Raw genomic sequence first — 27259 nt, forward strand, 5'->3', positions numbered from 1 at the left:
CTGCTCAAGAGCATGCTCTCCATCTCTCTCTATCTCTCTCTATCAAAATAATAATAATAATAAAAGGGATTAATACAGAGGAGAATCGCAGAAGGGGAGAGCACAATTGTCAATATTAGACAGGTTATAATCTGTGTTTTGTTGGGGAGTGACTTGAAGAAGGGTTATGGAAATGTGAGAAAGAAAAATCACAATTATATTTAGGACGTGTAGATTGTTTCCATATCAGTGAAGCAAATTATAGGAATTTTTAAGAATGGAGTGTAGGAAAAACAGTGATACTCATTTAATTTAGTACTGTTTTCTCCTTTGCTACAAAGCATGTTCTATTCAACCCAAACTGCAGTATATCATATACATTTAATAACTGAAATTATTTTAACCTACAAGAAGTATATTTGCAGTCATTCCCATGAATGAGGTTGATGTTTCCAGATTTGCTCAGGAACTCTGAATTTTAACAAAGAAATGATATATATGACAATAAAAACAATATTGAAAGTAAACACAATTTTCATATAGATTATTTATCACTTTTTATTTCCACTATTGCACATAAACTGTACCTTTCCTACAAATTAATTTAACCACATGACCTCATTCAGCACAATTATGCATTTACGTTTAATTTTCAAAGTACTCTTAAAAACTATGTGTCACATTCTTACCAACTTTACTCCTTTATTGTTTCTTCTTGCTTTGCTCATTTTTCTCTTTTCTATTCAGTAGAAAGTCAATGAAAAGTCTTATCACTTATTTTTTCTCAAAAAGCACTATACTTAAATGACTTACAAACATTAATTTAAATGGAGCAAATATGAATTCTCTTAGTAATAAAGAAAATAATAGAAAATATTTTACATCAACAGTTAATAAAATGTATGTATGAAAATAAGTAAATTTACAAAGTAAAATTGAGGTACAGAAGAGTCAATATTGTGTATGCTATATATTTAAAATCTATATATGCATGTATATTTAAAGTTATACATATATTTTATATTTATACACATTTTATATATTTTTATTTATACATATTTATCATCTGTGCCAATAAAACATTGATGTCTAAGTGTCAACCTGGGAAAATGTGTGGGAAAATGTGTGTTACTTTTTAACACAATTGAAAACATGGCTAACTATAGTCTTTACATTATATCAAAATGGCTTGATCTTTGAAAGTAAATATTTAGTTATATAAATCAATTTTCGTAAATATTTACCTATTATACATCCTCACTAAAGCAATGAGAACAGACCTTTTCCCTTTTTAGCTTATGAAAGATTCATAAAAAGAGTCAAATTTTTGAACAATTTTATTTTGTTGCATTTTTTGATTTAATTTTTTGAGACTTCTCTTTCTTAAGGAGATTAAAAAGGATTTATGAAATTATGACATAATGTTGTTAAAATTGACTTACATAATAAAGAAAACCAGTCTGAAATGTGTATCTCCAAGTATAAAAAGTACATTTTTCTTCCTGCAGGGGATGAATAATTGTCCATTTTTCTGGCATAAAATTTGTCATTTAAATAAAGTTCAGTGTCCATAACTAACGTTCACTCCTTCATTCAACAGGTACTGATGGGGAAGTCACTAAATCTGAGAGCCCACTCTGGATTCTGGGTATAAAGCAGTAAACAAAACAGATCCAATCCCTGAACTGAAGCAGCTTCCACTTAGTTGGGAAAGACAGATGATAAATGCAAAATCACTGACAGCAGCTATAAATTCAAGCTTGAAAAGCATAAAGCAGGGTACAGGGATACAAGTCATTAATACATGTGGTGGCTCTTATAATGAGGTGGTCAAAAAACGTTTCTCTGACAGGATGAAATTTCAGCAGACTCTTGAATGAAGCAGGAAATGAACCATGTAGTGTCTGAGTGAAGCTTGTTCCAGAAAGATTGGGCAGCAGCTGCAAGGAATCCAGTGGGTTGAGTGCACTAATGAAACGGTTCCCAGCCAGAAATGAAGTCAAAGGTGCAGAGAAAGGGCCCTTCTTGGAAAGCCCAATAGGCCAGTCAGTCCAACGACTCGAATTAGATCATGGTATGAGAAAGCCCAGGGTGACTTTAGATCTAAGTTACCTCTATCCTTGTAAAGCTGGGATACTGTGGTGTTCTGAGAATAGTGACTAGGAAGTAAGGATAGAAATAGACCAGTTACAAACCTACAGAAATAATCCCAGAAACCATTGATGGAGGTATGGACCATGCCTTGCGTAGTAATTGAGGTTGTGAGAAATGGTGAGATTCTGGCGACATTTTAAAGGGACAGCCAAAACATACTTTCCTAAAAATTCTGATCATCCAGCAAATTACCAAAGAATTGAATAGATTTGTTCTTAGTGTTGTGATTTGTCTTAATGTCTAAGTGAGGAAAACCTAGAGGCAATCTTTTGGAAAGGACAATTGTAGCTTGCAGAGTTCATCTATTAAATCTCAAAAAAAGACAAATCTCCCAGGAGATCACTTCTGTAACAAAATTTTAAAATTACCTATCTGTCTACCTACCTACTTACATACCTACCTACATATCTATCTGCTGTATGTATAATATTTTGTGTGTTTGTACAAATATGTACATGTAGAATTATGACTTGATTAAACATGGCAGAATGATTTCTTGAAAATAAAACCATTAGAAAAATTCTGTTGAATAGAGCCCATGAGAAACTCAAAATTAATTTAAACAACTGCAGTTCTTTAGAGTTTTGGGGGAGGGGTGAAGAATGCATTATAGAATTAGTTGTGTGTATATTCAGTAAGTTCTCAGAAAAGTTTACCTTGTACTTACCTTTAGGAGTCGTAGAAAAATTAGGTGTGTGATGATAAATAAATATGTAAACGTCAATAGCATTATTCCAGTTACATGGTGATCTTTAAATTAGTTTTTTAAAAAATCTCCCTTCAACATCTCAGCATAAAATTGTAAAAAAGGGTTTTAATTAAAACCAAATTCATGCAGGAATTATGTTGTTAATGCATTTAGAAAGTCCAAAATATATTCTACCTTTGAATATGGAGCTATTTGATAAATATCAGTTACTTTCATTGTTTGGCTAACATTGAGTATGATATTTTGTTTACCGAGTTTTTCTTTTCTGAACTCAATAAACAAAATACTGGGTGTTGTATGTAAGTGATGAATCACTAAATTGTCCTCCTGAAACCAACACTACACTATATTTAACTGGAATTTAAATGACATCTTAAAATAAAATAAAATAAAATAAAATAAAATACAAAGTTCTCGGAAGCACATATTCTAGTTATTGTTTTATCTCCAAAATCTTTATTTGCTTTCCCTTTACCACTTCCCCTCTCTCTTTCTGAGGAGGGTGTAAGTGAATAAAAATGATAGTCAGGTTTATGAGCAGAGAAGAATGAAAAAAAAAACAAACTTTTATTAATTTATCTTTTAACGTCAGCCTGAATTCAGTTTATGAGCCCTATGACATAATGTTATTTCACTGTATCACATTGAATTCAGAATAACATTATGAAACTTTACAAATCTTCTTAAGGCACAGGCTATTGGTAAAAAATAAAACAAAACACACAAAAAACTACCCTTAGTCTACACTTATGTCACATTGCATTGAGCAGAATTTAAACAAATAGAAAGTACCCTACATGTTCTTAAGTATTATAACATTAAAAACACTAACAAAATCAAAATATTAGCTGTTAAAAGTTTCATCCCATCTAAAAATTAAGAGATAGGCTACATTTAAAACGAGAGCATAAAGCATTTTAAATTGAGCAATTTTATTCTTAATTGAAAAAGGAAAGGAAATATATTTTACTCTAGTTTTTTTCTACTGGAGAAGTGAGAATAAATATAATTTATTATATAATTACATAGTTAACAGATATAAATATAAAATTACATGAGTTAAAAACTTTGAGGGACTAAAAATAGAAATATATTTATAGAAGCACTGTAATTTCCTTGTTACTATTAAGAAATAAAAGCAATTAAAATACTGTTGTCAACATTTAAGTTCTGCAAAAGGACAATTTTATTATCTTCCATAATTTCTCAGTTCTCTACCATTTCTACAAAAATGTCTGTTGGTAACTAGGAAATAAAGAGTGCATGTTTAAAGTAAAGAATGATGATGTGATTTCCTCTTTATTTTTAAATAAGTAAAACTTTTGGTTTAAAAAAGAATTCTTACTCTTTGATGTTAGTTGGAAATATTATTTCATTCCAAATAAACATAACTGTTTTCACACTGAATCCAAAGCAGAATTATTTTTTTCCCGTAAAAAAAGGAAGTAAAATGTTGTATTCTTTACCAGGATTTTTAGTAAATAGGCTAAGCTCTCAGCGGGTCCCACTGAACCATTCATATTTTACTTAGGTCCTGTTGGTAAAACTCATTTTCTTTTTGAAGTCAAATGGCAAGGAAAGGCTTTCACACCAAATTATTTGGTGAAGAGCACCACCATGTGGTTAATTTTTGAATAACTCTAAGGGGAAACCGATGAAAAAATTTGGAATCGCTTATTTTATGTAGCCAAACATACACCTTTATTAAGTTTAAGACACTCCTGTTTTTAGCCAGTCTGACATGCTTAAGTTTAAAGAAAAAAAATAAGTGGTGTTCTTTATTTGTTTCTGTAAATATGTCCCAGTTTTTGTAAATGTTTGTCATCACCTTTTCTTTTAAACATCTTACCTAACTTTGCTAATCAGTCTTATAAACTCTACACTGGTTCCTAGACTGAAATTACCAAAGCAGCTCGTTTTGCTTCCCATCAGGCATTTAAAACTGTGTGTTCTATAGTCTGTTCAAACTCAGAATGACCAAAGTCAAATTCCTTCTCTTCTCCCAACAAGAGTGCTTCTGTTCATGTCTTCTCCTTCCTAGATAAGGCTCCACTTCCTCTCCAGTTTCGTAACCCCCAAATCTAGACTTTTTTGTTATGTTGCTTCTATTGCCATCAGCTTCCTTGTGACAAATAGGACGTAAGTCCTGGCCGCTAATTTCTCCTGAACATGGGTTAAAATGTCCCTCTTTCTCTGCTTACTGGGTTGCCATGCATCCTCCTGGTTATTCCTTCTACCACTGCAATGGCCATTCTCTGAATATATTCACTTAACTTACCCTTTCCTCTATGAGTGGTTGAAACCTAACCCTGTTTCTCTTACTCTCATGCTAAAGTCCTTTTTTTTTTGTTTCCATCATTAGTAAGATACCAAGCAAATCGTCTGTTTTGTATTATCATCTGCTGCACACATGAATAAGCACGCACATATATACAGGCTATTTTCCAACCATACGAAATTCACTGCGATTTCTGCCAAATGCACTAGTCTTCCTTTTGCACAGAAGACACTGCCCCACATAAGTTTCTTAGTTGATTCTTTCTGTTGTTGTTGTTGTTGTTGTTGTTGTTTTTAACTATCTCCCATGTCTCATACCAAAGACTTTCATGAGTCCCTCAGGCAAAGCTGATCACTTCTTACTTTCTTCCAAAACGTCAGCATTTCTTTCAAACGCCTACGATACTTATAGCATTAATACTTTAAACACATCTATTATTCCTACTATATTTGAGCCCCCTAAAGCCACTTTATCATATCTGTATTTGTGTTGTCACAATAAAGGACATTCTTGAAATATACAGGGTGTTTAAATTTTTTATTGACTACAGAACAAATGCATTGTGTTGGTTTATTGTTTTAATTTATGATGCATCATTTTTTAGTTCTCAGTACTATGTAAAGTTTAATGTATTTTATAAATTACTTAGAAAGATAGTGTTTTACTGATTATGCATATGAGAAATAAGAAACTCAAAGAAAAAAGGTAACTTTTTCAAAGTTGAACAGCTTGTAAATTATAGTATGTTTGAAAAGCATATTAACTGTTATAACTATTGTTACCAACAATATATGTTAGAAGTAAAATGTGAGAGGGGCGCCTGGTTGGCTCAGTCAGTTGGGCCTCTGACTTTTTCTCAGGTCATGATCTTACCGTTCATAGGTTCAAGCCCCACATCAGACTCTATGCTGACAGCTCAGAACCTTCTCAGGAACCTGCTTTGGATTCTGTGTCTCCCTCTCTCTATGCCCCTCCCCCACTCACTCTCTTCCTCTCTCTCTCTCTCTCTCTCTCTCTCTCTCTCTCTCAAAAATAATTAAACATTAAAAAAAAGAGAAGTAAATTGTGAACTTGGTTATTCAAGAAAGCTCAAAAAATAATTGGCCTCCCTAGATGATCATGATCTATACTGTGTGTGCATGTAAAACACGTATTTTACTTAAGTATTTATAAAAGTTAATGTAATCTTTCATTTTTAGGGTAAAATCTTTCTTTTACCCCAAACCCTTAACTAGAAGCACTAGAGTTTCTTTCAGTATTTTTTTTTTGTTTTGTTTTGTCTTGCTGAATTAGTTACTGAATTTGTTCCAAAAAGTATCATCACTAAAATATGGGCATAGAGCGAATAATGCCCATGATTCTTAAACTAATTCATTAAAACTATCAAAAATTCATAGTGCTACAAAAATCTGGAGTCTAAATTATGCCCACAAAAATTAAAGGCATTTCTAACAAATAGTTCTGTGACAAATTTATGTAGAGGTAACTTTTAGGAAGTACATGTTTCTTCACTTTAATAATTTTATTTAGAAAATACGTTTTTTGTCTGGTCATTCCATTGGGTTTCTTTTTGTTTTAGTTTTTCTTTTTTTTAATTTTAAAACTGAAAGGTTGTTGAAATTTGTCGACAACTAAAATTCAGGTTTTAAAAATGGCCACATTTGACTTGTTTCCCTTTTTTGTTGGGGAATTTTTACCTAATCATGTAACAACTTTTATGCATCAAATAATTAGTTCATGGGGGCACCTGGCTGGCTCAGCTGGTTGAGCTTCAGACTCTTTGTTTTGGCTCAGGTCATGATCTCCTGGATTGTAAGTTCAAGCCCAGTGTCGGGCTCCGTGCTGACAGTGCGGAGTCTGTTTGAGATTCTCTCTCTGCTCCTCCCCACTCTCCTTCAGCACGCAGGCTCTCTCTCTCTCTCAAAAATAGGTAAATAAACTTAAACAAAAATAATTACCTCTCTAGTTTTTAGTAAGTTGCTGAGTTGAATTCCTTCCTCAACAGTGATAGGATACACAAACTGCCATCTACCCCCAACACACAGAACATGATCTGACCCCCAAGTTTTACATTTTTCCATACCATTTACTGCCGCCCAACATGGTACATATTTTGCCTATGTATCTTATTGTTGTCCATCAACTCCTAGGAGACAGCAAACTCCACACAGGTGGTGATTTTTGTCTGCTTTGCTCAGTTCTAGCATGGGTAATCATGTCTAGAATGTGGTAGGATGTTCAAAAAATATTTATTGAAAGGTATAGAATTTATTCTATGGAATTTAACCTTTGCTCACCTTCCATCAGGGTCATTAGCTTCTGACTTCCCCATGCGTGGTTCTTCTTATCTCAGTTCCTATCATTATTACATCCTCAGGAATGCATTTCCTGGGTGCCTGGGTGGCTCAGTCGGTTAAGAGGTCGATTTGGCTCAATCATGCATGATCTTGTGACTTGTGGGTTTGAGCCCCATATCTTGCTCTCTGCTGTTGGCATGGAGCCCACACTTTGGATCCTGTCTCCCTCTCTCTGTCCCTCCCCCGCTCAAGCTCACTATCTGTCTTTGTCTCTCTCAAAAATAAATAAACATGAAAAAAATGCACTTCCAATGTGCTCTATATAATTATGTATGTCTTATTACCTCATTTTCCTCATAAATCTTAACACTAGCTGAAAATGATGTACTTACTAATTTTTTGTTGTTGTTGTTGTTGTTGTGGCCATCCTTTTCTACAATATAAGGCTTGTGATAAAATGGACTTCATTTAACTTGTTAACCACTCTATTCTCAACACCAAACACTTGATTTGATCAATGTGAATTTAAATTGATGTGAATAAATCAAAGAAGTACATGCACATATCATCTATGAATGATTTTCTATGTAACATGAGTTGTGGTCAAGTTCTGGAATAAATTCTTATGAAACAGAAAGTGCCAGCAACAAATAAATAAATTGGTTACTGTGCTGATCATAAAACTAAGTTTTGGGAAACTTAATTTTCCTTTAAAATGACGCTTGATCAGAAAATCTTATCTTTGTAGCACACCTGGCATAAAGAAATTACTTTGTAAGATCTTTTCCGTCTTGTCTTTTCATCATGGTTCAGGCTGGTATAAGTCTGTTTTCTGCTTGTCCTGAAAGGCACCTACCTGATTTGGATAAAGGTTCAGCCTTCAGTCATTTGGACTGATTGAAAATATTTCCTTCCATTGGCCATTTAGAACCACTATATGATTGAGAAAGTAGAATCTTATTACTAAAGAATACATTGTGTTGAGTGATGACTTTACTCTGTTGGCAAAATAATACCAATACATGTTAACCATAAAAATTGAAGCAATATAGAGGAGTAAAAAGTAAAGACAGATGGAAGTGTGGGTCAGAGGATACCGTAACTGGGTCCTCTGCTGAAACCTCAGCGCCTCTCAGGCTGAAATCAAGGCGTCAGCTGGGGTGCCATCTGATTTGAAGCTTAGAGACACTTTCCAAGCTTATCGGTTGTGGGCAGAATTCATTTCTTTGTGGCTTTATGACTGAGGTCGGTATTTTTTGCTAGTTATTGGCTAGGTTTCAGTGTCAACTCCGATAGGTGCCCCTTGAGTACTTGCCAGGTGGTTTCTACCCTCATGAGTTTACTTCTTCAAGGCCAGGAGGAAATTATCCTCACTGCCTTTTTTAATTTATTTTTATTTTTTAAGTTTATTGTAACCATCAGGTGGGAGTGGCACCTTAATCAAGTAGGTAAATAAAATGAATAAAATGTAGATCTTGTCTAGAAAGAAGTTGCCCAATCATGTAGATAATCAGGAGCATTTTGATGTCTAGGAGAAAGTAAGGGCGGAGGACGGGAACATATGGTATTAGTGGCTATATTCTGAGACAGAAGTGAATTCTGGCCCTCCTCCCTCCAAAGGGGTAAGTATAAGCTAGGACAGCTCAGTTAGCTTTGTAGGCAAAAGGACCCAAGGTGATCATGTCAAAATAATCTTACGTTAGAAGATAGGGGTCAGTATGATGGAAAGTTATATTTCACATTCATAGAGTATTTAAGATTTATAAAAACAGGAAACATATGTTTCTATGTCCTTTAATTTGAATGACCTAGCACAGCCCTCCTTCATACACATCGGTCTCTCTCATTCATTAAACGAGATGACATGTTTCTCACTAATTTCTGAGTTTGTTAAATGTAGAAAGAGCAAATCTTGTCATTGCACCCAGGAAGTATTCCAAGCCTCACCACCATGTAGGCTGTTGATATTTTTTAAATCAATGCAATATTAAATGGCTTAATTTTGTTAGATATTTCTTCTTTTTCTCAACCTAAAGTTACCATTTTAATAATTTGAATTTTGTTAATTCCACTGAGACACTATTACAATAAGCCTAACTGAGGTTCAAAAGGATATCCCTTTAATATTTAAAAATGGTTTTCCTATCTTGCTTTGGTCTTCATTCTACGTAAACATTCTCAGTAATTGTTAACAGTTTCATATTTTCTGCTTGAATAATGCTTTGCTGTCCTATTCTGGCAATTGTTTTTTTTTGTTGTTGTTGTTTGTTGTTTTGTTTTGCTTTTTCATGATTTTGATTCCTTTAACAAAACACAGTAGTCAAGCGGTAGGCTTATCGAAATAGCATCATGGGACTACCTCCTTTTTCATTCTTGATATTATGTTCCTATTCAGTTAACCAATAGCTAAAATATCAATGATGGCATATTATGCATGCCATTATTTACTTTTATTGGCTTAATGATAAATTGAAATTCTTAACAAAACAGATGGAAATTGAAGAAAATCAATATCATATTGACATAATATAATAGGCAAATAGGCATGAGACAAGTCACTAAAAATATATAAAAAGATAAAAGAAAACATTGAGCGCAAAGCAGATAAAAAATGAATAAAATTGGACAAATTAGATAAATAAGGGAATAATTACAGGGAAAATAAATATAGATTCCCCTGAATGAAAATGATTGTGAACAGAACTTAATGTCACGTCTCGGTGGTGTTGCTATTTGCTCTAATAAACTCCATGGAATTGTGAGAGTTTTTGAGGATTTCACAGGGATTTTTTTTTAAATTTTCCATTTTCATCCTCAGAGAAAGTGCATAAAATTATGGTCTTATCCTTAAGGGAGAAATAGATCTCCCTTATTTTCCCCAGGTGTGCTGAGGCAAAAAACAGATCTGTTGACACAGCAATTAGCAAGTCATTGGAGTCATAGCAGGGGGAATTAATTTAGAAAACAGAAACTACTAAAGGTCCCTGAAAATCTCTATGTTAATGTTAATTTCATATTGTTTTAGTTTTTCATGGGTGATGAGAAGGGAGAGCCATTGACTCTAAAGTTTATATAAAGCACTGTAGCAACCCCATATTTCCAGAATGTAATATTTTCAGTTATTTGTAACATAAAACAAATATTCAGAATAAAAGTGAAAATAAGTAGTAGTAATGTATTAAAATAGAGAATCAGTGACTTCTGGACAGATGACTTCCAAACACCATGTTTCACAATTGTGTTTAATTTGATCATATATGTTCAAGGTAAAAGATTGGTAAAATATCCTAATGATGCATTACAATGCCTACTAATTATATATACAATGCTGAGAATACCAAAGACCAAAACTCTATAATTACCACTGTGTATGCTTTAAATCCTGACAGAGTCCTTTTTTTTAGTGAAAAGACTTAAACAGTAAAAAAAAATTAATAAAAAATTATATTGCTGTCAAAATAAGAAGAGTAGTTCAAGAAAAAAAAACATATTTTATTGTACCAAATTTTAAGCTGGAATGTAGACTGTCCTAGCTATCCAATTTCAATTTTATTGTATTTTAATGATAGCTTAATTCCACTAGATGTCAGTATTGTATAAGATCAGAAAATAACTTGCCTTAAAATTTCTCTTGGTGTTTTAACTGCTCCTACAAAATGAATTAAGCCCTACTTAAGCATGTATGTGCACATACGTGCCATTTTAGTATATGCAACTAATTATCGTTACAAGTTACCCAGAGTAATCTACAAGAGCGTGATTCCGAAAATGTGTCTTTACCCACTAATTACAAGCTTTGAAACCGATTCAGAATTGGTATTACCTTGCAAATGTTCTGAAACAATGTTCACCATCTTTGCCACATTCTATATGCATGCACCTCTTCATTTTCGATTTGTCCTTATTCCAGCCATTAGACTTTGAAACAAAGAAGGCATATACTTTTAAAGTAGAAGCCTCCAACCTTCACATTGACCACAGATTTCACTCCGCGGGCCCTTTTAAAGACACAGCCACAGTGAAGATCAGTGTGCTGGATATTGAGGAACCACCGGTGTTTAGCAAGCCGCTCTATACCATGGAGGTTTATGAAGACACTCCAGTTGGGACCATCATCGGTGCTGTCACTGCACAAGACCTAGATGTGGGCAGTAGTGCTGTTCGGTAAGAAAAAGAAACTTTTCATTTTCTGTGTGTCAGAAGAGAAAGGAAAAACGATGCTCTGTCCAAACCTGCATGGATGATTTAGTTTGGGGAAAATGTTATGCCTTCGCGTGATACGTATTAGAGGAAAAGCCACAGGATTTGAACAAAGACATCTGCTATCAGTCCCTGTAGCAGTGGCTTAACAGTGGCATGATGGTGAACATGTTACTCAAGCTAACCAGTCGCGATTTTTCCTTTGTAAAAGGCATTTATTAATACAACCTCAAAGGATGAATTCCCATGATTCATGATATGGAGATACTTTCACAGTACCTGAAGTATAGTAGACATTTAATACATTTTTTCAATTACTCAAAAATCTCTGTCTCTTGCTGGAAGTTAGTGTTTGAGAAAGATGGTTTGACCACTTGCCATTTGCAGTTCATTTTTTTCACTGACAATTGTGTCCACTGATGAAAGCATTTAGAGCCAGTTCTAGGGTAAGATGAATTATGGGACTGCTCAAAGCCCAGACGTTACAAAGAGCTCCTTTTGCTATAAGGCTGCTGGGTAGTGAGTCAACAAAGCCATCGGTAGAGTAAGAAAAGAATCTCTCTCTCTCCTTCCTCCCGAAACCCATACATTCCATTTGTACTACTGTTGAAACAGTGGGATTTCCCTTTCCCTCACTTATACATCGATTCTGCAACATAGTTTGAGACTTCCTATTGATTCAACTCTATTTCTTCTGAACCTTTCAATTCCCTGCTAGCTGCCCATATCCCACATGCATACAAGCACTGGGAAACCAAAAAAAAAAAAAAAAAAAAAAAAAAAAAAAAAAAAAAAAAAAAAAAGTAGAAAAGAAAGAGAGAGAGCAGTGTGCGATTTGTTCTGAATCTTCCACCTCTAAGGGGTTAAACTTTCATATACAAAATCAGACCAAAGAAAAGTTGGCTTTTGATGCAAAAACACTATTGACCTAAGGAAAATATATAGACACATATCTTATAAGACTTTCTGTCATGGGGCAATAATACAAAAAAATGCATAAATCATTCAGTGGTTACTTCAACACATTCATAGCATATAGGAAAGTCTCAGGAAATGGCTTGAGAGCAAGTAAGCCTTGTTCTTTGTATTCATATGAATCTATCTCCCAAAATGGTCTGAGTATTCCTCTTCTCGAAACACGTCAGTGGTCAGGAGAGAACGCTAAAGAAGCACCATTTGTCTTGGGAAAGAGAAGAGAAATAGAAACTCCTGAGTGCCCCTACATGTCAGGTTGAATGCTGGTTAATTTCCTCATTGGATTCAAGTTGTTGTTCTACATGTCCATTTTACAACATGACTCACACTCGGTTAAACTCCAGAAGAGTGTGTTTATTACTAGTGTTTGTAGAAGCGTTCTCAAGAATCAGCTCTGTTAGTAGCTGTTATATATTAACCTGTCATCATTCATCAATCCTATTCTTAAGACCACAAGTGTGCTGTTGATAATTGTGAAACTGGGAAATGCCTCGTGAGTAGATTTACGGGGAATTTCGAGAATATAAACAGTTACAGAAGAAATATTGAAGGCTGTAAGGAAAGTAGTAGGTAAATAAATATGGATTGAAATTCTCTATGATACATACAGTAAATGAGAATTCTGGAACATAGTGAAACAAGAGATCTAGAGAACGTGCTAAGCTATTTAATTTACTGTATGTTCTATCTTTGAAGACTGATCAAAGCATGATGGGATCAAAATATTTATAAAATACGAACTTAATGCAGTATGTCAAAAACAAAACCAAACAAATCAGAGAATTTATAAGGAAACCCACCACCTGGCAAAGGTGGGAGGGTGGTGAGGGTTTCAGATTTCCAAATACAAGAACATGTTTAGAGTTAAGATCCTGGTGTGAGGAATAAAGGAAAGCTATGTTTTAGAGAAACAATTCAACTGTAAGACTGGTTTTGTTGTTGTTGGTGGGGGGGGGGGGTTACTGTCACACGAGCTAGTGTCCGACAAGAGCTACTGTATATGGAATAAAGCGGCATCACTAGCCTTCCTTCTAATGGGTAGCAGCCTGACTCACCAAAGCTGTAGACACAGATGGATCTAATTGATCCCCGTGAGGGGTTGTCAAAAGACAGAGCAGCTTTTGAATCAACATGAAAGCTCTCTTCCTTCCATGTCCTTGGAGTAAACAATAAGCTTGAATCATGTCAGTTGAGGAAACATAGGGTATGAATCATCGTATTTGGGGCCTGAAAACATGTTTGCGCACTTAAAAATGGTAGTAAAAAGATGTTGTGAAAAATAAGCATCAAAATGTGAAATTACCTAACATTTAGGTACACTTTGTTTCCCTTTGCTTCACTGTCTTTTCACAGGGTTACTGTACAAGGCATTAATTCAGAGCTACATTATTCCATACCAGTGGGTATTTTATTACCTTTTTAAGGTTTATTTATTTATTTTCAGAAAAGAGAGAGAGAGGGAGAGAGAGAGAGAGAGAGACCACAAGCGGGCGAGGGGCAGAGAGAGAGGGAGAGAGAGAGAATTCCCAGCAGGCTTCATGCTGTCAGTGCAGAGCTCGATCCCATGTACCGTGGGTTCATGACCTGAGCTGCAATCCAGAGTCGAATGGTTAACTGACTGAGCCACCGAGGCACCCCAGTATATTTTTTTTATTATCACTGAGCCCAGAATAAAGAACCAGAATGCAATGGCATTAAGCAAGGATTAAAACAATTTTGAAGAAAGGTACAGTTGGGTGTAATAACCCCAAATGTAGTTGACCCTTGAACAATGTGGGGGCTAGTGGCTCTAACCCTCTGCATAGTTGAAAATCCACACGTAACTTGACTCCCCAAAATCTCTAATAGCCTACTATTGACCAGAACCCTCATGATTAATGTAAGCAGCCATTAACATATATTTTGTATGTTATATATATTATATACTGCATTCTTAAAATAAAGTAAGCCAGAAAAATAAAACGTATTAACAAAAGCATGAGGATGATAAAATACATTTACAAAACTGTTTTGTATGTATCAAAGAAGACCCTCATATAAGTGGACCTGTGCCGTTGAAACTTGTGTTGTTCAGGAGTCAACCGTATACCATATCTGGTCCCCCCCATCCCAAGCTTAATTTCTCGTTATTGTTTCCTTTACTCTTCTAGCCTTTGCTATTAGATACATTCATTTCCTGTCTCTAATGTTCTGTATCCTTTGACCCTCTTATTATATAGTTTATGAGAACAGTTTCTTGTGAGTCAAGTGAGAATGAGTTTGCCCACCACTGGTGAAATGAGGGATTTTCACAACAGTAGTCTCTTAAGCTTAGAAATGAAATTTAAAATATATGATCACTATTCAGTTACATGAAAATTAACATTTGTCTTGAGTATGAGTGATTTGAGCTACAGAGAGATTTTAGGGGATAATTTTGTTCAGTCTGCCATGTTTCTTTTGTTACAAAGACGTAAACTTCTTAGTTATCCTATGAATTTTAAAAGAAAATTTAATCTAATTAATTTTATGTATAAAATGGGAAAATGGATAATTCAATTCTAAACTCAATCTATGTAAGAAGTATGGGATGATAAGAATCTGATGACTCAAAGTAAAATGTATTTTGTACATATAAACTTCCATATATAAATTCAAAATTACATAATTTAATTGAACAACTAAAATGCTCCTTATTCATGTAACCTTCTGTTTAACGGTATTTCTAACCAAAACCTACCACTTAAATCAAGTAGTAAAATCAATTAATAAACAGAAAACCATTATCAATTACCATAAGTAGATTGTGATATTTAAAATAATTAATAACTTGTCATTAAAATAGAAATGTTTATCTGTGTCCTGCTTAAAATTATCTGAAATCCTAAATTTGGTCTGTTCACCAGAGTTTTGGGAAAAAAAAAATCTGTAATCAACTGGAATTGATTTTTTCATCATGAATTAAGAGACTATCAGTATAGCTGATTTTTATTTGAGAGACATTTCCAATACATCAAAAATCTTATTATATGGACAGGAAGTTGAGCTCAACTACAAAACACCCTTAGGAAGTGAGAGGAAAAAGAGACCCAGCTTATCAAATACCATCTGGTAGCAACATATATAATTTATTTTCAGTGGTAATTAAATGGTAAAAATTCGGGCTGCCTGGGTGGCTCAGTCAGTTGATCGTCCAACTTCGGCTCAGGTCATGATCTCATGGTTCCTGAGTTCGGGCCCCCGCATCGGGCTCTGTGCTGACAGCTCAGAGCCTGGAGCCTGTTTCCGATTCTGTGTCTCCCTCTCTCTCTGCCCCTCCCCCTCACGCGCTGTGTCTCTCTCTGCCTCTCAGAAATAAAGAAAAAACTAATAAAAAAAAGATTTGAAAAAATGGTAAAAATTCAGGGGTGTCTGGGTTGCTCAGTCAGTTGAATGTCCGATTTTGGCTCAGGTCATGATATCGTAGTTCGTGAGTTCAAGCCCCACATGGACTCACTGCTGTCAGTGCAGATCCCACGTCAGATCTTCCTTCCCCGTCCTCCCATTTTTGCACTCCCTGTCTCTCAACAACACGAAACAAAACAAAACAAAAAACAGGCAAAACTTCAAAATTCAAAAAGTCGCCCACTCCCAGACATTAATACATTCAGCCTCTACTGCAGTGTCTAAATTCCACATTCCCCTTTTCCCCCTAAGTTTCTTTGAATTTTTCCATAATACCAGGTTCTCTCTACTTTTTCTTCTCATATTTACATCATTTGTATGCCATATCTTTATTTTTTCACAACGTCTTTAATTTTTCATTCTCCACTTTCATTTTCACTTATTTAGTGAGATTTTTGTACGATTAAATGATGAGGTATTGGTATAAATTTTTTTTTACATTTTAATTTATTTATTAAGTTTTTCATAGATGTCTTGCATTTTTTTTTTTTGATGTTTATTTATTTTGAAGGAGAGCATGAGGGGGAAGGGGCAGAGAGAGAAGCAGACCCAGGATCCAAAGCAGGCTCCAGGCTCTGAGCTGTCAGCACATAGCCTGACACAGGGCTTCAACCCATGAGCTGTGAGATCATGACCTGAGCTGAGGTCGGATGTTCAACTGACTGAGCCACCCAGGCACCCCAGATTTTTACATTTTAGCATTTTTAGAGAAGTTTAAGTTCACAGCAAAACTTAAGTTTGCAGAGATTTCCCCGACATCCCTTGCCACCACACATGCATAGGCTCCTCCATGACTGATGTCCACCAGAGTGGTACGTTTGTTCCAACTGAACCTACACATCATAATCACCCACAGTCCATAGTTTACCTTAGGATTCACTCTTGGTTCTGTACATTCTGGGGGTTCAAGTAAATGTATAATGACCTGTATCCATCAGTAGACATCATACAGAGTATTTTCACACTAAAATCCCCCAGGCTCTGCCTATTCATCACTCCCCCAGCCCTACCAAGCCCTGTATGTCAATTACATATTTGTTGCCTCTATAGTTTAACTTCTCCAGAATGTCATATAGTTGGAGTCATAGAGTATGTAGGCTTTCCAGATTGACATCTTTCTCTTAGTAACATACATAAAAATTCCTTCCTACCTGTTTATGGCTCCTTTGTGTCAATACCAAGAAGTGCGTTTGCTGGAACATATGGTGGGATAATGCCTAGATTTGTAAGAAGCCACTACTTTGTCATCTAAAGTGGCTGCGCCATTTTGCATTGCCACCAGCAATGAATGCAAGTTCTGGTTACTCCACAGCCTCACCAGCATTTGGTGTTGTCAGCATTCCAAAGTTGGGACATCCTGATAGGTGTGTAGTAATATCTCATAGTTGTTTTAATTTGCTGATGAAAGAGCTTGATAGGACATCTTCTTACATGCCTATTTGACATCTGTATAGCTTCTTTGGTAAGATTTGTTAAATTCTTTGACCAGTTTTTAAAATAAGTTTTTGTTTTCATATTGTTGAACTTTATGAATGCTATTTTTTTTTCCCCAGTGCAATCAAAATGAGCAGGGAATTTTAGTAAGGGTTGCCTTTCTTTCATAGTGTCAACTCCAGATAAGATCCTATTGTAAGCCGGACATTTTGATGGATGAACAGCTTGATAAAAAGCATGTCTAAAGCTTTATATACTCAATTATCCGAGTTTCTGCCTAATGGCTGCCCAAGAATATCAAGGAGATATTATAGATATGCAAATAAAGTCCTTGATAAACATATACAACTCAGATATACCATTAAATGATGTTCAGCTCAGAATTAGCATTCAGAAATCTGAAAATGAGATTCACCAAAATTCACCCTTTCTCTTTACCTTTGTTCACACAATTCTATTCCCTACATAAAATAGTTTCTCACTCTATTTCATCTTGTTCATCCTAGAATTCTGCCATCTTAGGTGGCAAAGCCATATATATATGAACAGGCAATAATATATATATATATATATATACATATATATGTATACATATATATATACATACACATACATACACATGTGTGTGTGTGTTTGTGTGTGTATATACACACACACACACACATATATATATATACACACACACACACACATATATATATATATATATATATATATATATATTCTAACTCACTTCTCCTTCCTCTCAATCTTGTGTTTTTCCTATCTTTCATATTCACTAAAGACACCAACCATATTGAACTCTATCATGGTACCTACCATTTTTAGCTTATTGAATAAATATGTATTCACTTTTTAACCACCATCCACAAATACATGAATAAAAAGATACTTGATAGTAATATTTCCTTATTCTCTTACATACTACATGTAAAATTCTCTTAATATATTTATACTAATATATAATGAAATGTATTAATGAAATGTAGAGTATGTATGTATGTATATATGTGCATTTGATTTTTCCAAATTGACCATAAACAGATCTAGGTATATAAACATAATAGGTCTTTTGGTTTTTTAAAGGTTTGAAGACCTGGGTGTTTAGATATAATCTTTATTGAGCTTTATCTCTATATTATTATCTCTATATCTCTCTATATAGAACCATCTTAACACAATGCAGTCAAGAGTATACTCTTTCTTCCTCCTTCTCCTCCTCCTCCTCTCCTTCTTCTTCTTCTTCTTCTTCTTCTTCTTCTTCTTTTTCTTCTTCTTACTCTTCTTCTTTTTTGTAAATGTTTTTTCAGGTCCTTAGCTTTTATAAATAGAGTTAATGGAAGCTAAATGTCATCAGTACCTTTGCAAGTAGACACCATACAAAAATCAACTTTGGACAAATAATTCTCTTGAGGGTCCTAAACACAACACAGTAGTAAAAAAGTCAATAGGGCAACCTCCCCAGATATTAACACTTAAAGCTGCTACTGTAGTGCCTAAATTCCATAATTCTTTCTACTTTTTCCCTGAGTTTCTTTGAAATATTCCATAATATAAGGTTCTATCTGCTTCCCCCCCATGTCTATCATTTGTACTTATTATCCCTATTTTTTCATTTAATGTTTTCTGTATTCTTTATAGTTATTTTCCCTGCATCTTTCCAGTGATCTAAAAATTTGCAATATATATTTTGGTGATACTTAATCCTAGGTAGTGTTAAAGGTCAGGTTGTCTCCGCTTAGAATTAATGAAGTGATTCATGAAAGATAGTTTCTGATAAAGAGAGTAACACATGATTTCTTTTTCTTAAAGTGAGGTTTAAAAATGCTTCATTATGTAGAGTCCAATTTCTCATTTTGTACATCTCTAATCACCCTTTGGTATTCTGGTTTTTATTATTTAGCAGAGAGCCAACTAATTTTATATTTATGGACTGTTTTCTTAGAAAATACTGAAGACTCAGATAGCAATTGGGAGAAAACATTTTATCCATAAGGTTATATAAAATATTCATTAAGATAAAACAGTTAATCCTTTTTGAGCACTGCTTGCCTTATCTCTTTACTTTAGCATTCACAACGTGAATTTTAATATATATATATATATATATTTGCAAAAGACACATCTGATAAAGGACTGTTCTCCAAAATATACAAGAATTCTTTAAAGTCAAGGGTGAGGGAGATGAAATAGAAGGTGAGAAACTATTTTAATTGAAGGGAATGGAATTGTGTGAACAAAAGTAAAGAGAAAAGTTGAGTTTGGGTGAATTTCATTTTCAGATTTCTTAACGCTATTTTTCAGTTATGTAATTTATCAGAGACTGTATTTACATATCTGTAATCTCTCCTTGATCTCCACTAGCCAGAAACTCAGCAGAAGCTACCCCCAGTGAGACAACTGAGTATGTATAAGCTTTAGACATGCTCTTATCCAATTATTTATCCATCAGAATCTCCCATTTACAAGCAGATCTATGGTGAGGTTGACAATGTTAGAGAAAGGCAACACCTTTACTAGAATTCCCTGCTTATTTTGATTGCACTGGGAATGAAAGAAGCATTCCCTCTAAATTTACATCCATGAAATGATTAAGAATAATTCATTTGAAAGGTTGTCGATAGAGAAGATAGAGATTTTAACTTGCCATGAAGAATGAGAAATTCCTTTGTGAATAAGCTTATTTTGCTTTCCTCAAATGACCAATCCATTGACAATCAATAAAAAGGAGCTACTGCAAAGAACGTGTACAAAATGGACAAGTTTACTTTTATTTACTTTGGGTGCCACCAATATATAGTGAATTTGATAACCATCAATATATGGTGACCTTGTAATAGCTAATTTGTTCCTGGCTTTGAGCCGGGCACTTTGGTGAGTTTTGTTGAAACATTGTAACTGACATTATTTTATAGAGGGAGAAACTGAGGCTTAGGAAGATCCAATTATGTCTTCAGTAAGGATGAGCATAGGATTTAACCATAAGCAGCCAGATTCTAAACGGAGAGCTAAGTGTTTCCCTTTTTCAGTGCAACTCACCTAAGTTTTTGAGTTGCTTTGCAATTTTAAGAAAATTGTTGAAAATATAATTAAAATTTCATAGCTTTGAGTAGCTTATTAAACAAAATTTGGTAGAAAGCCAAAACAAGTCAGTAAAAATGTACAATATTTAATCCCTTAAATATGGTAACCATGGACTATATTATACACGTGAAAGTATTCTAAACACTTTATTTATGTTACCCTGATTTAATTTTTTTTTAATGTTTTATTTATTTTTGAGACAGAGGGAGACAGAGCATGAGCAGGGGAGGGGCAGAGAGAGGGGGAGACACAGAATCTGAAGCAGGCTCCAGGCTCTGAGCTGTCAGCACGGAGCCTGACGCAGGGCTCAAAGTCACTGAGTGTGAGATTACCACCTGAACCAAAGTCGGACGCTTGACTGACTGAGCCACCCAGGCGTCCCTGTGTTACTCTGATTGAAGTCTTACACCAACTTTAACTAAATCTGAAAAATGTTTAATTGAACTGACACCATTGACATTTATCAGGCTGGAAAAGCAAAACCCAAAATATACGGTTGTTTTATTAACAAATTTTTGGTATGTATTGAAGTAAAATTTTATTATTTGAGATTCAGTGCCTTTCATTTTTTTAGACAACCACAAAGTTCTTATAAGATTTAGACAAAATTGAGGATTTATTGACAAAATTCAATGGATCTGTGATACAGACTTACAGGTCTAATTTTTATGTGGATTGACCAATCCATTGATGAATTTGCTTTTATTTTTAGACAAAATTTTATGTTATTCTAGTGATATACTCAAGGAAATCTCAATGGCTAAGTGTCCAGATACTAGTTAGGGTGATGTGTTACTTTGCAGGCTATCCTATTATATTTCATGCTAACTCCTCAAAATGACAAAACATCCAAATTTATATATTTGTTTATAACTGACTTTTGCATTTACCTTTTGCCTGCTGGAGGTTTCATTCTTTGTTTTATCTTGAAATGCTGAGGGAGTACCCCATATACGACACACACATTTTATAGCTCATTCCCTTCTCTCTATAATTTCTTTAATTGCTTTTATAAATAGACTTTTCTCACATTTATTTGAAATTTCATATTATTTTGATTTTTAAAGATCAGTTTCTTTATTTTATTATTTTCATAAGTTTTATTTAAATCCAAGTTGACATATAGTGTAATTTAGTAATTCATAACTTACATGTAATACCCAATGCTCATCCCAGCAAGTGCCTTCCTTAATGCCCATCACCCATTTAGCCCAGCCCCCACCGAATACCCCACCAGCCACCTTTAGTCTGTTCTCTGTATATGAGTCTCTTATGGTTTGTCTACCTTTCTCTTTTTATCTTAGTTTTGATCCCCTTCCCCTATGTTCATCTGTTTTGTTTCATAAATTCCACATATGAGTGAAATCACATGATATTTGTCTTTCTCTGACTTACTTATTTTACTTAGCACATTTTTACTTAGTACTTTACTTAGTACACTCTAGTCCCAACCATGTTGTTGCAAATGGTAAGATTTCTTTCTTTTTGATCACTGAGTAATTTTGCATTACACACACACACACACACACACACACACACCACATCTTCTTTATGCATTCATCCATCGATGGACATTTGGGCTCTTTCCATACTTTGGCTACTGTCGATAGTGCAGCTATAAATATTGGAGTTCATGTGCCCCTTCGAATTAGCATCTTTGTGTCCTTTGGATAAATCCCTAGTAGTGCAGTTGCTGGGTCATGGGGTAGTTCTCTCTTTATTTTTTGAGGAACCTCCATTCTGTTTTCCACAGTGGCTGCACCAGTTTGCATTCCCACCAGCAGTGCACAAGGGTTCCCTTTTTTCCACATCCTTGCTAACAAAGGATCAGTTACTTTAAATATATCATAGATATAAAACCCTCTCCCTAGAAAATATTACAAGACTAGTTGATGACTTAAGAGAATGTGAGTGATTTTCAGAATGTAAAGGAGCTAAACAGTAAACAAACTGCAAAGAGGAGATGAAGCTTTGTTATCAGAAAAAAGGGAAATAAAAGCCGTCTTTTAAATATGATGTCTATATTTGGGTGTCAAATGGTAAATTGCTCTAGTTAGAATGTCTGTAGTGCAGAGACATTTGGCCACAGCCACTAGAGAGTAAATAATTCCAACTGTGACTTGCATCAACAAGCATTTGATTCAGTTCAAGGAAGTAGTTAAGTTGAAGGTACCTGAAAAGGGCTTCAGAATTAATGTTTGAATATTCAAAGATACACATGAAGTAATTCCATGCTTGAAATATCATCAGACTATTATTAACAACAGTCAGGTATTTTATAACATAATGGAACTCATACATACAAGATATTATGGATAGAGCAGTAAATTTGGTGATGAATTCTGAGTATTCTATAGAAACTTACTGTAACAACAAAGCAAAATGCAATTATTTCACTATTCTCATTGGAGAGAGACTGTTAACACCAATTAAAATAGATATTAGATAAAAGAAGTAAGAAGATAGAATTTTATAATAAAGAAGCAATAAATCTGCCTGGAGGGATTTGCTAAGGCTTCACAGGGAGAAACATGGGCAAAGGCATGATCGCATTCCTTCCTTATTTAGTCAGATAGAGCTGTCCGTATTTTGTAATACATGAGAAACTGAAAGTTCTGTTTAATACTGAAGCTCTTAATGGCAGAACCCAAACTGAATCAGTATTTGCTTAACCTTTACTTTTTTCCCACTAGAGCAAGCTGCTTCTGAGTTTCTGGGTATAAAACTCTAGGGACAGATAAAGTTGGCATTTAGATACATAAAAATCTGATGCACAGTCAGAAGACCACATGTGACTATTTATTCTTTTAATGTTTATTTATTTTTGAGAGACAGAGAGACAGAGTCTGAGCAGGGGAGGTACAGAGAGAGAGGGAGACACAGAATCCGAAGCAGGCTCCAGGCTCTGAGCTGTCAGCACAGAGCCCCACGTGGGACTCGAACTCACAGACTGCGAGATCATATCTTGAACCAAAGTCAGATGCTCAACTGACTGAGCCACCCAGGCACCCCACCACATGTCACTTTTTAAAAATGAGTGAGAGCGTCCCCCTTTCGCTGCATCCTCGTCAACAGCTGTTGTTTTCTGAATTGTTAATATTAGCCATTCTGACAGGTGTGAGGTGGTATCTCATTGCGGTTTCGATTTGTATTTCCCTGATGATGAGCGATAAAAAGCTAAGAAACTCTTAAGCAACCTGGAGGGAAATTAAAATATAACAACTCTAATTTTAATAAAAATGTGGATTATGATGTATTTCTCTTTCTTTAAGGATGTATTTATAAACATATTATGTGCCTCCAAGTGGAAAATTTAAAGACAGAAGATTTATGACTTTATTAAATGATTATAATTTTATTTATTTTTTTTTAATTTTTTAAAAATGTTTTTATTTATTTCTGAGACAGAAAGAGACAGAGCATGAGCAGGGGAGAGGCAGAGAAAGAGAGGGAGACACAGAATCTGAAGCAGGCTCCAGGCTTCGAGCTGTCAGCACAGAGCCTAACGCGGGGCTCGAACGCATGGAGTGTGAGATCATGACCTGAGCCAAAGTCAGACGCTCAATCGACTGAGCCACCCAGGCGCCCCAAATGATTATAATTTTATAAAAATGTTTCATTTCACAGCAAACAACAAGAGAAGCTCTCTATACTGTCTATGATATAATGTTTACTTTTCCTAAGGGGAAAGTTAGAATGAAGAAGAGGATTAGAAAAAACAAAACAAAACTAAACTAAAAGGGATTAATAGGAAACTAACAACTAAGATGTAACAAAGTTTGAGAGAAATGTTGGGATTTCTAAGAAAAAAAAATTAATTGTGATTCTTGATGAAGCGACTATAACCTAAGTGTTGTCGTATGTGCCTTAGGTTCTCAATAAAATGTTTGCGAAAATAAATTGAATGGAATTTACTTTCATTTAATTATCTTCCTCAAAAAAAAATGAAAAAAAACAAAACAAAACAGTGACTAAGACAGAATGAAGAGATTCTGTTTATCATCATATTAACAAAAGAAAATTTTCTACCTTGACCTGAACCATTACTCCTACATCTTTATTGCTTAAAGAATGAGATGTAATACTTTTAGAGTAACTCTGGACCATCAAGGACTTTTTACAAAATGTGTTTGAGAATTTAGCTTTTCCATTAACCATGAGAAAGTTATTAGGCAAATTAAAAGACACAATTTTAAGGAGAATGCTTACCTAATGGAGAGAAGAAAACTTTTTAAGGCATTTCTGAAAACTCATTTACAGAAAAGTAATAAAATTGTACCCTGTCAAGTGGTCTGCAAAGATTAAGTTAATGCTTTAATTTTTGATTTCTATTCAATTGTGAAAACAGGTTTCTTAGCAACGGTGGTTGCATACTTATATGAACTATACATTTATTTCATTATATATAGATCATAAACACCTTTTTTAAAATTTAAATCTCATCTACTTCCCAAATAAGGGTAACATGATTCAGAGTCTCTATCTCAAGGTTTTTCTCATTTATATAGGTGAGTGAGGCCAAATTAGACAGTTCATGTAATACTGTTGTGAGCAGTTGCAATTAGAATATCCTTCTACCCTTAGATTGGCTGTGGACTGTGGCAAACCTAAAGTAAACATGTGATCTACACTCTGGAAGGGTGTATCTCCTGAAAATAATCTAGACATTTTAGGACACGGTCATGTCTTCTCTGAAAATGTCTAGGAAATGTTGGAGTACCTCCATTTCCACTTCATTGATGGGGGTCATTTCTTACTTGCTATATGGAGCAAAACATCACAATTTAAAATGGTAGTTGTTGCCTCATGGTTATTGTTCAATCAGGCACAGGGATCAGTCACCCAAAGGTAGGGCATCAGGACGATGCCAGGACGTACTACAGGACCTACAGTCTTGGAGCCTGATCAGTTATGGGAAGACGCTGAAGATATTTAGCTGAGTGGAAAATGTTCAAATAAGTTTCAGTAGAACTCCAGAAGGAGGCAAAAAGATTCCAGAAAGGATAACATCCGGAGAAAGGAGGCACCAAAAAATACGGTGACGGAGCTAAAAATTAGATGCCAGACAATAGTGAATGAGTGCCAAACGAAAAACACCATTGTGTGAACTAGGGCCTGGATGTTTGTGCTCATGGTTTGTACCCCAGGGGTCTGTGTGGGAGCTCTGTGGTTCAGGAATTTTAAAGTTGAAGACTGTGAATGTCACAACTTGGTCCCAGTAGTAAGCATATGTTTTTATGTTAGGGAATCTTTTTTTTTTTTTTTTTTTTAATCTAGGAAGTAAAACGAAATAATCGGTAATGTGGAAAGAGAAAAGGGATACACACACATGTACACACACGCATGATTCTATGCCGAGTCCCACATATTCTATCTCTTTTCATCTTTACAACAACACTCACTGTTACACTGTTAAGTGGACATCATTTTCCAAATAGAAGACAAGGAGACTAGGTATCAGAGGGGAAGGATTTTGAAACTAAAAAACAGACTCTTGACCAAAAGAAAAAAAAAAAAAAAGATGGTTACCAGAGAGGAGGTGGGTGAGTGGATGGTGGAGGGGAAATCGGTGATGGGGATTAAGGGGCGAACTTGCTGTGATGAGCCCCGGTGGTGTAGGGCAGTGTTGAATCGCTGTATTGTACACCTGAAACTAATATTACACTGTATGTTAACTGGAATTTAAATAAAAACATAAAAAAAAGAAATTACCATCAACTCCCTGGCCCTACCAGATTACAAATTATCCCCCTTGATAATGTTCATTAGCCATAGAAACATGCCCCACCTCCTCAGTGTACTTTATACCACCCTCCTTGACCTAAATCTTTGAACTTTTTCCATATGATTGTGCCTTTCAGATATTTTTTCATGATTCCCAGCAGCTTATAGTTAGCTCCCCCTACCCACAACATGGTTTTGCTATGGCTGTCGCAGCCTCCTGAAATGCCTTTCCTCCTCTCCTCACTTTGTCTACCTCACTCTTGTCCCAAATGATTCCTGTATCACTTTCTAATGTCATCAAACGTCATGTGAAGGAAAGTTTGCCTAAACCAACGGGTGTTGAACTGGGCGTCTTTTCCTTGCACTCCTGGTGTGTTCTCTTTCCTATCAGGCGCTGAAATTGTCTGTGTCTCCCAACTGGACTTCTCACTGGTGGGCATTGTGCTTTACTGTATTTCTCAACTCTAGTATAGTGTTTGGTATATAGCAGGCACTCCGAAAATATTTAGTGAATTGTACAATCGGACCCAGTTCCTCTACACCAACAATTTCCTCCAGAAATGCTATAGTCACTAAGGAGATTCAGTAGCCATTTTCTTCTAAATTATCCTTATGCTCAATTGAATAAAGGTACTGGAAAGGGGTTTTGTGAGAAAATGCTTCCTTGTTCAGAAAAGGAGATTATGTGATAGGGAGATAGCTCTATTATACTCTATACTCTCTGACCTGTAAATGTGCCTTAAGTTCATTTATATATTTATTTCTGTAATATTCATTTCTGAGAGCATTCCTATGAGACAGGATGCAACATTGAAGTCATAAGACATCAATGCCTTCTCACCCCTCAAATCAACCACGAAAGTATCCAAGGCGGACTAACAGCATGGCCCATACTCTGATCCTAGCAGTTACTAACAAATATTAACAAGAGTCATAAATATCATCTATGAAAGCAATTGGTTTTAGTCTAGCGCTGAAATGAGATGCAAACTAACCCCAGTT

General features: G+C 35.0%; 1 protein-coding gene across 1 annotated transcript in view; it reads left to right on the plus strand.

Moving 5' to 3' along the window:
- Positions 1-27259, plus strand: part of CDH12 (cadherin 12) — a 268774-nt gene that overhangs the window by 208919 nt on the left and 32596 nt on the right. Inside the window, exon 6 of the mRNA XM_049648261.1 lies at positions 11328-11581. Within this exon, the coding sequence (XP_049504218.1) occupies positions 11328-11581 (254 nt within the window). The remainder of the gene's footprint in view (positions 1-11327; positions 11582-27259) is intronic.

This window comes from Panthera uncia, assembly GCF_023721935.1.
Source record: "Panthera uncia isolate 11264 chromosome A1 unlocalized genomic scaffold, Puncia_PCG_1.0 HiC_scaffold_17, whole genome shotgun sequence".
NCBI lineage: Eukaryota > Metazoa > Chordata > Mammalia > Carnivora > Felidae > Panthera > Panthera uncia.